Genomic DNA, 10,913 nt, shown 5'->3' with positions numbered 1-10,913 from the left:
GAGCATTCTTCAGCCAAGCCGCGCATTTTCTACATCGCTACGCACGTGCATCAAGCATACAGTTGCGTATTCAGCGCATTGATTTTCATCTCGGTGGCTGTTTCGTCGAATACCTGAAGATTTTGATTAAATCAAGGCACGCTAAGCCTTGGACTAGTGCTCGTCATTCTTGGCTACATCCCGTTGGAGTTGGATTCGTCGCTGCACTATGGAAGAACCCAGGAGCAACAACCAAGCGCTGCTTTCACGGAGGGAGAGTCTTCTCGCTGCTCTGGGTCGGGCTGAGGCATTTCTTGAGGCCTACGATGCTGCGAGGGACGCAAGACAGGTTCAGATTCGGCTGGACCACATAGAAAACGTTTGGGCTAGGTTGGAGGACGTGCAGACGGAGTTGGAGTCCATCGAGCAGGACGAACAAGGTAAGCGAATGCATGAGGAGGTACGTACTGCCTTTGAAGAGAGGCTGTTCGCAATAAAAGCCGATCTAACATCTAAACTTCCTGTTCTTTCTAATGACGCTCGAATCCTTCAACCTATTGGCCATAATTCCGCTCTCTCTGGGTTAAAGCTGCCCACAATTTCACTCCCCGAGTTCGATGGGGACTATATGCAGTGGTTGGGTTTCCATGACACGTTCTTGGCTTTAATTCACGCAAATCCCGACGTGCCAGAAATTCAGAAGTTTCATTACTTGAAAGCCGCAGTGAAAGGGGAAGCTGCACAGCTAATTGAAACGATCGCAATCAGTGCAGCGAACTACAACTTGGCTTGGGATACTTTGGTAAAGCGCTATGCGAACGATTATCTTTTGAAGAAGCGACATTTGCAGGCACTCTTCGATATTCAACGCATGAAGAAGGAGACATCATCGACGCTGCACGCCTTGGTGGACGAGTTCGAACGCCACACGAAGACCTTGAGGCAGATGGGGGAACCTACCGGTCAATGGAGCAGCATTCTTGAGCATCTGCTCTGTACTCGGCTACATGACGACACTCTCAAGGCGTGGGAGGTGCACGCATCGACCGTGGAGAATCCGGACTATCCGTGCCTCATCGACTTTTTGCAGCGACGAGTACGTGTGCTGGAATCTATTTCAGTCAACCACCATGCGCCTCCATCCGTTCCAAGTTCCTCGCATCATGGGGCAAAACGACAGCAGCAGTTTCGGCTTACTTCGTGTGCTTCTACTACCAAAGTGGGGGTTAAATGTCCAGTGTGCTCGCAAGAGCATTACATCAGCAGGTGCCAAAAGTTCCTTGGTCTCTCGGTGGCACAACGTCAGCAACTTTCTATGAAGAAGCGACTCTGCCACAACTGTTTGAAAGGAGAACACATAGCGAAAAATTGTTCGTCCGACTTCAACTGCAAACATTGCAATCGACGCCACCACTCTCTTTTGCATGCCGGTACTGGCGATGGAACCCAGGGAGCCACTTCTGACGCACCCGTCCCGAGTACATCTGCTGTGGTACAGGCTCACCAAAATCGTCCAACTTCTTCGATGGGAAATCCTATTCAATCTGCGGTCGCAGCCATCGAAAATGTTCCAGATTGTGAAGTCAGCGTTCCGATTCAACATCCCAAGGAGAACGTCTTTCTTCTGACAGCTCTGGTGAGAGTCGTTGATGCCTTTGGTCAGGGTCATCGCGTTCGTGCACTTTTGGACAGCGGATCGCAGCCTGACATCGTCAGTGAGCGTATGGCCCGTCAACTACGACTGAAGAAAACAAATGTGGATGTGACTATACAGGGAGCCGGCCAGCTTGAGCAGTCGGTACGTGAGTCCATCGTGGCGCAAGTCAAGTCAAGGAATGGAAACTTCGAAGCCGAAATCAAGTTCTTAGTCATGAACAAGGTAACAGCAAATCTTCCGGCGCACGACATCTCCACTGATGATTGGCAGATTCCCGAAGAGTTAGCCCTTGCTGATCCTGGATTCAACAAGAGCCAGCGCATCGATATGGTTCTCGGGGCAAAACATTTTCAATCCTTCTTCCCCAGCGCCGTTCGCATTCATCTTGGTGAACATCGTCCGCTACTTGTGAAAAGCGTCTTCGGATGGGTGGTAACCGGTTCTGCACTAACACAGCCCAATCAATCGCCCACTCCATATTCTCTCTCGTACAGTATCCTGAACGTTTCAACGGTAACGTTAGAGGAGAGTATCGAACGTTTTTGGAAAACGGAGGACCTGTCAATGAAGGACAATTATTCGGTTGAGGAGCGCTACTGTGAATCTCTCTTCAAGTCCACGACGACCCGCACCGCTGAGGGTCGTTACATGGTTCGACTGCCACGAAAACCTGAATTCGAAGCCATGATGGGAGAGTCCCAGATCAACGCCTATCGCCGATACGAAATGCTGGAGCGGAGATTTGAGAGGAGCCCAACACTCAAGGAGGATTACCACAAATTCTTGAAGGAGTACCTGTCCCTCGGCCATATGCGGTTGGTCGAGTCCGACAACGAAGGCAATTCTACAGCATACTATTTGCCACACCATCCCGTGCTGAAGGAGTCGAGCACAACAACGAAGCTCCGAGTAGTGTTCGACGGCTCGGCTAAAACCTCGACTGGCCACTCGCTCAATGAGGCGCTCTGTGTAGGTCCTGTAGTACAGGATGACCTCATAACGATTCTTTTAAGGTTTCGCACCTTTTTGGTTGCACTTGTCGCGGACATAGCAAAAATGTACAGACAAGCTCTGGTACACCCTGACGACACCCATCTGCAACGCATCCTGTGGCGAGTTTCTGCCAGCACAGTTATCCATGTTTTCGAGCTGCTTACCGTTACTTACGGTCTTGCTCCTTCGTCGTTCTTGGCAACCCGTGTGCTTCAGCAGCTAGCTATAGATGAAGGCGATGCATTTCCTCTCGCCGGACCAGCGTTGCGAAAAAGCTTCTACGTAGATGATTTCATCGGTGGTGCCAATTCCATAGAAGAAGCGATCAGTCTCCGTGAGCAATTAGAAGATTTGATGCAACGGGGTGGATTCGACTTGCGTAAGTGGACGTCCAGTCGTTTCGAAGTTCTGCAGGGATTGGACAAAGAGCACATCGGCACCCAGTCAACGCTTTGCTTTACCCCCAACGAGTCCATTAAGGCACTAGGAATCGTCTGGGAGCCCGAAAATGATGCCTTTCGATTTGATTCAGCGATCCAGCCACGTGACGCTCCACCTACGAAGAGATCGATACTATCGGATATCGCCAAGCTGTTTGACCCTCTAGGACTGATAGCTCCTGTAGTCGTACGCGCAAAAATCCTTATGCAGGAGTTGTGGTTGCTTTCTTCGGATTGGGACGAACCAGTTCCCGATTCCATTCGCATCAGATGGGAGAGTATTTGCAATGAGTACCCCCTCATCTCATCCTTCCGAGCTGAACGCTACGCTTTTCTTCCAAACTCCCGAGTTGAGCTTCACACCTTCGCGGATGCATCGGAATCGGCGTACGGAGCATGTACTTACGCTCGCTGCGAAAATGACCAGGGAGAAGTGTCTGTCCAACTGCTCATGTCGAAATCCAGAGTATCACCTCTCAAGCGTCTAACCATCCCTCGCCTGGAGTTGTGCGCCTCTGTCCTTGCAGCGCACTTGTATCACCGTATCAGACAAGCCATCGACATACCCATTTCTGCAGCGTTCTTCTGGTCCGATTCTGCTGTCACGCTGCAGTGGCTTCGCTCTCCACCCAACGTTTGGAAAACTTCGCTCTCCACCCAACGTTTGGAAAGCATTTCACGCATGGATGCCAGTGGAACCATATTTCCGGGGTGGAGAACCCTGCTGACCTAGTGTCCCGAGGTCTTTCCGTTGGAGAATTTCTGCGCAGCGATTTGTGGAAGCGTGGGCCGTCATGGTTATCCGAACAGTCGAGGTCCTGGCCAATATCAAGACCACCTAACGTTCCTGAAGAAGCACTTGAGGCAAAGCAAGTCGGCGCAATCGTTCATACAACCCCAGAGCCCAATCCGTTATTCGTCCGCTGGAGTACCTACCGTCGCTTGCTGCACGTGACTGCCTACTGTTTGCGCTTCATCAACAATGCCCGTATCAAAGCCAGAACCACAGAACAGATAGGTAACATGGGAATCAGAAACGGAGCCATTTAAATTTCAATTGGTAGTGACACCTAGCGGTGGAGAGAACGCTTTTTACACTCAAAATTTATTTACACTTATACCACCTTCTACCATTTATACCAAACATACCCAAGATTCATATATTGAAAGGTGTGTACACTTCTATTGGTGCTTATGTACAGAGTGTCTTTAGGAAAGATGAGAAAATCTTATTTATTTTTTAGATTATATGCTTGTTTTGAATTCTTCTTCTTTTTCTTCTTCTTCTTCGAATTTAAACTTATTGCTTATTGCATATAAGCTTATTGCATGCTCTGAGCTTATGTCGTTTTCGTTTTTTGCGGTGCAGCACTGGTGTAGTGTAAGCAGGAATAAGCACGAGTCTTTGACAGCTCAGATCACTTCCTACCCACAGATTTCATCAATGCTTCCTGCAAAGGCAAAGGTTAAGTAAAATGCTAATTGTGGAGTGAGACGATCACATAAAAGAAAAACTGTATTTATGATTGTTTTGCTAATTCTAGTACGATTATCATAATTCCGTACACTTTGATATTTAAAAACACAATTAGAATAAGACATATCCAAAGTTTAACGATAGGAAATATTATCATCAGCGGGTATTTATTTGCATCATGTTCCAATGTATTGTTCTGCAAACAATTAACACTCTAAGACTTCATTTACCCCCGTTGCGATAAAAGGGAAAGAAGTGCCGAAGCTGACATTTCCCCTAATAAGAAAATATCCAATCTTTCATTCATCCTGAATTCTCAAAACTATATTCTATACACATGCAGATCGCTCTACCTATAGGATTAGAAAATATCTTGGGTTGTGAGAGGATATGTCGAAGTAATGGCAGGGAAACTCTCTTTACTCCAATGGCATTTCTCATGGCCGTGTGCGTTTGTGTTAAAAAGCAAAACATCTTCCGTCTTTCACTTTTTATGCGTAAAAACCGTCGTCCAGAAAAAGTGAAATCATAATGCATTTCGTCGTAGAAAAAAATCGTTCCATTCACGACGGATGACCCCATTGTTTACGATTTATGAGAGGGAAAGCGAATACGAGCTTATCAGTCATGTAGCATATAGTAACATGCCGTCTCTTTTGTTCTTTCAGTCCTCCTGGTAGCAGTTAGTGGGACACTACACTCTATATAGGCAACTCAGTGGCGCCTTGTTGCTAGTTTTCCCAGACTTTTCGATTCGTTGCGTGTGTAATAATATTTTTTGCATTCCTTTGCTTAACGCCTTTGATGTTTTGATCGAATAATTCAATGAAATAATTAAATAAATGTTGTCATGTTTCTTTTACATGTAACATTTGAATGCTCATCAGTACATAGTGGCTTTAGCATTTTTGAATCCAAGGTTAGTTGTGTAATAGGATTTAATATTTTTCTTTCAATCTGGCATTGCTGGTACTAGTATAATGGACAACAAGAATCGTACAGTACTATCCTAATATTTTGATCGTGTGAATCAAATGAAAACTTTACCGTTTTATTAAAGTACGTTAAATTATTTTTTTACTGAAGATTGCTAGTATTGAAAAGCCAAACGCAACGGATTATAATTATATTATGCATGGACTGGACAGCTTATTTGACACATGATCGTTATTAGCATATTTGTATAGCTTTAGCTTATTAGTGGACATAAAACATTTGTTTCATGCGAAATTAATGGAACGCACCCTAATTACACGCAACAGAACAACGGCTCTCTAAACAAATCTTTACACTTTTAACATTGAAATCAGTGGTTATGTAAGGAAATTGGTTTAGTTTTGTTGCTATTGATTCGTGGAGCTTTGCTTATTTCTTAGACAAATATTGCATTTTTTTAATGTGCGATGAAACTTTCAGAAATTTTGGTTGCAAAATAAGAAAGTTATTTAATTTTTTGAGTTTGTGGTTGAAGCAAAATAAACCGTTTAGAATTGTCTCCGAAAAAAGTGCACACACAATAACAGTTGTAACTTTTTAATCATCGTTTTCAGAGAAGATTATTGTGTACATAGTGCAATTTTTTGACGATCTAGAAGGTTTTATACCAAATTACAATGGAGTGAACACACTTCTATCAGAAAAAAAATGTGCACACTATTCCAGGCCTCCGCTGTTCGGTAAATTTTTGAACTACGGTTTGTTTAGTAAAAGTTTAAAAATCAGTGAAAAATTCAAAAAAATAATAAATTTATACGGAACATATACATATATACAGACTTCGTTTAGTTTACCCCATTTAATAATGAAAAATAAAAATAAAACTTGTAAATTTGACTGATTACTCAACTGTAACGGAAATTTGAAGAAGATACCGAATTAATAAAACATAGTAAAATGTACTATTTTGCACTTGTAATGGGAATGTGTTATGGTCAAAATCTAGGGGTGAAAATTATCTCAGAAATTCATAAAAATATAATTTGAAAAATATTTTCCATGAAAATTGAGAAAAGTTGCAAAGAAAAACCGAAAGAACCATTTTCTAAGTAATCAATTTTTTTCAATATTTTTTCGAAGGATAAGTGTGACAGTTTTTAACCCTAGTTGTCATCTAATTGGCCCTATTTTGAATTTCGGTTTTTTCATTCATTATATTATTTATTTCGCTACAATGTTAGAGCACAAAACTGGAGCATTAGTTTTAAAACTGACACACTTACCCTACTTGAAGATTTCTTATCTTTCACTGGTGAAAACTTTAGGATGGATTCTCTTATTTTTTTGTGTTAAGATCAAAAATCTAACTAATTGAAAATTTGAATATAAAACATTATTTTTACAATGCCACCCTCAAGGCAAAATTGCAAAGCAAGTGACGAATGTAAAAATCCGTAAACTTGTGGGCAAAGTTTCTAAAAAAAAAATCTGAGACTCCTCTTTGGCACAAACCTGCAGACAGATCTTTTGAACCATATCATTTTGTCCGCGCACGGACTTTAAACTTTTACGTTGCGTTTTCGTTGTTGTGTAGTTGAATTGAACAAATAATACACCAATTGTTTGACCATACCTTGACCGAACCTTATTATTATTATCATACAAAGTCTGAACAGTAAGTAGCATAGTTGTACATACATACATAGTTGTTACACAAACACATTTGCAATCACCTTAATTAAAAACGAGACATTTCACCAACATCCCATCAAATATGTTTTTAATTGGTTCAAACAAATTGTGATACTAATAGTAATTTTATGCAAAGCAATGTAATACCCTATTCACGTATTCCAACAAAACCGCTAGAATTGTGTCAATAATGATTATTTTTGCCAAGCATTGAAAAAAAAGAAAATTTAATTTTTGCATGTTCAAACAATTAGGAGCGTACTGTAAGCAAAATATTTTAACGGTAATTATACCAATTTATACAAGATTTGAAATCATCATGTGCACTGCGAAATGAAAATAGAAAGGAATAGCAAAAATTACATGAAAAGCATGAGCTCAGTTTCAGATGAAACCGTTTGCTCTGAGTTACCTATCTGTTCTGTGCCAGAACTCAACATATTCCCACCACTGAGCCAAGCCAAGAAGCAAACACCGTCGAGCATTTAGCACGAACCAAATCGTTGCTAATCCGCCTTGCCCAGAGAGATGCGTTTCGGGATGAAATCAAAGCCATTAAAGACAGGAATGTTTTACCCAAACGATCATGCATTCGCCGAATGAATCCTTTCATTGATCCTGAAGGGATATTGAGAGTTGGAGGCCGATTAAACCTTTCGCAATTGCCCTATCAGACAAAACACCCTGCCCTCCTCCCAGCCAACCACCCATTTTCCAGCCTAATAGCCAAGTACTATCACCTTAACCTTCTTCACGGCGGCGGGCGCCTTCTACTAACAGCCATACGTGAGGAATTTTGACCAATACGTGGCCGCCAATTAGTACGCTCTACAGTCCGCAACTGCTTTCGCTGCGTGCGCCTTAATCCCGTTCCAGCACAGCAGCAAATTGGCCAGCTACCTACCTCGAGAATCACGCCAGGTCGCCCGTTCTCCGTCACTGGCGTAGATTACGCTGGACCTCTATACTTACGACCAATCCACAAGCGAGCCGCACCTGTAAAAACTTACCTGTGCCTCTTCGTATGCTTCGTAACAAAAGCAGTCCACTTGGAATTGGTTTGCGATTTATCAACCCAAGCCTTCATCGCTGCCTTGCGACGGTTTATTGCCCGACGTGGACGACCAAGCCACATACATTCGGACAATGGAAAGAACTTCGAAGGCGCAAAGGGAGAACTCACCGAAATGTTCGAAATTTTTCGGAAACGTAACGAGAGAGAAACAATAGTATCCACCTGCGCCGAGGAGGGAATAGTGTGGCATTTCACTCCGCCAAAAGCCCCCCACTTTGGAGGCTTGTGGGAGGCGGCCGTCAAGGTAGCCAAGAGGCATTTATTCCGTCAACTAGGTGCGTCGCGGTTGAGCTACGAGGATATGGCCACTGTCCTCTGCCAAATCGAAGCCGTGATGAATTCAAGGCCACTTCTGCCGATGTCGGATGATCCCAATGATTTGGCTGCACTCACTCCGGCTCATTTCCTAATCGGCACCTCCATGCACGCCTTGCCCGACCCAGACCTGCTGCACATCACGGAGAGTCGACTGGAGCACTACCACAAGCTGCAACTGCACGTACAGCAATTCTGGATCCACTGGCGTAAGGAATACCTGCAGGAACTCCAAAAGGACACGAAATCGGCGGAACGCAACAACTCTATCCAACCGGGACGAATGGTCGTCATCGTCAATGAGCAGCAAGCACCAATTCGCTGGCCGCTAGCCAGAATAGTCGATCTGCGCCCTGGAACGGATCAAATAACTCGTGTGGTCACGCTTCGCACTGCAAGAGGAATAATTACCCGTCCAATAACGAAAATCTGCTTGCTTCCTGACGTTTCCGCGGAATCCGGCGATGGACATCGACTTCCCGAGGAGATCGACCCGTGAATCATCTGCTGAAAATAGATTAAGAAGATTAAATTAGATTAATTAAGCTAGAATTTCTCTTGAATTGAATTTACATACCTGTTAGTTGTCATCTCTAAGATTGTTTGTAAAATATTGAATTGCTTCAAGGCGGCGGGTATGATGAAACATAATGTGAAGTTTTTGGTAGCGAGCCCATACAGCACCGCATTTTCGCCCGTTCAGGCGAAATTATCTAGTTATACTGGCAACCTTATGTCTTCGGTTACTTGTATTCGGGTTTTTCGTCATGATCATCATTTCCTCCCATCATCATTTGTTTAGATCAGTCAGTCTTTAGTAGTAGCTCAAAGTGAATAAACCTAAAATTTAAACTTAATATTTCTGGTGAAATAAAAAGTGTGGAAGAACTCTTCTTGTTCTAAGTTTGGTGCAATCCAAAACCTGCAAGTGTGTGTATTGCTCTGGTCGTCTTGTCAGTGACATTCGGAGTACTGGCATCTCTGCTATTGTGAAGTGCATCGTATGCACTTTCTTCCCTGTGCGCACACTGGGGCCGTGCTGTGGCCACAATTCGTAAAGTTGAGACACAACGTAGGAGTAAGTTTGAACAACCATCTATTGAAGAAGCCATTGAACAACTAATGTATCTAAAATCACCATTTAACTACACTCCACATAGTTGCAGAGTAAAATCACTTACTTTGATCAAATTTACACAGCAATAAATTTATCAGATTTTCCGGATCTTCCAGCGGGTTATGTCGTGACCACTCGGAACAATTGAACCGCTAATATAACAAAAATCACCATTTTACTGTATTCCATATAATTGCGGAGGAAAATCAAGGCCTACTTTGATCAAATTTACACAGCAATCAATTTTACGGATGTTCCGTATCTACCAGCGGACCATCTGGTGATAACTCGGAGCCATTGAACAGCTAACACATCAAAAATCACCATTTTACAACATTTCTCATTGTTGCAGAGAAAAATCGAATTTATGTAGCACTAAATTTTACGGATGTTTCGGATCTTCCGGCGGATCATCTGGTGACCACTTGGAGCCATTGAAACGCTTATATATCTAAAATCATTAATTTACTACATTTCATATAGTTGCAGAGAATAATCAAGGCCTACTTTGATCAAAAATACATAATAATCCAGAAGGTTGATCCAGGTCATCGGAAGGCCTTCCGGTGGACGCACAGTATTTAGAACCAGGTTATGGGTTGATTTTGTTAAAATATTAATCAGCACTACCCATAGATGCCTGTTGCTGTGGATTTTCAGCACCACCTTCTTGTAGACGACTGGTACCTTTTCTCCCCCCGGTGACCTCTCGGAAACCCGGAATAAAACCGGAACCACTTGGCCAATCTGTTCCAATTTTTAGTAGACCAAAATTTCGAACATTTTTCTACTCACTGTGAAAATTTCAACCAATTTCATGGTTAAACAAAAAAGTTATACCTATGCAAACATTGCTATTCGTATATTTGTTCGTAAAAATAAAAACTGAACAAGCGCGTTAGGCCCTCCCCAGAAGTGAAGCAGGTGGTGTTCGTTTGAAACGCTAATAACTTTTCGGAGGTAGCTCGGATTCACATCGGGTCTTCAGCCAAGATTTTCCCAATATTTTAAAGGTGCTACATTGTGTACACGAAGAAAATCGACCCACTACAGCGCCACTTTGAGCCGCGAATGTGAAAGTGGCTCGCTCCCCCATACATTTTGTCGATTTTCCCCATACAAACTTCAAGCCCTTTGAGCGAGGGGTTCCCGTGAACCAAATGACTTCAAATTTTGGCAGGGTGTTTCTGACCCCCAAAACTACCATTCCAGAGGGTAGCGTTTGAAATTCC

At 43.1% G+C, this 10,913-nt stretch overlaps 1 protein-coding gene across 1 annotated transcript; it reads left to right on the top strand.

Moving 5' to 3' along the window:
- The first annotated feature begins 208 nt into the window (after positions 1-208).
- Positions 209-9,063, top strand: LOC135714077 (uncharacterized). The gene is made up of 3 exons (XM_065237347.1): positions 209-419; positions 672-3,467; positions 8,255-9,063. The coding sequence occupies exons 1-3, from the start codon at positions 209-211 to the stop codon at positions 9,061-9,063; spliced, it is 3,816 nt and encodes a 1,271-aa protein (XP_065093419.1).
- The last annotated feature ends 1,850 nt before the right edge of the window (positions 9,064-10,913 follow it).

This window comes from Ochlerotatus camptorhynchus, unplaced genomic scaffold (assembly GCF_037179485.1).
Source record: "Ochlerotatus camptorhynchus isolate MF236.1 unplaced genomic scaffold, CSIRO-AGI_Acam_v1.1 ptg000605l, whole genome shotgun sequence".
Lineage (NCBI taxonomy): Eukaryota > Metazoa > Arthropoda > Insecta > Diptera > Culicidae > Ochlerotatus > Ochlerotatus camptorhynchus.
This window is presented reverse-complemented; position numbering and strand designations above follow the sequence as displayed.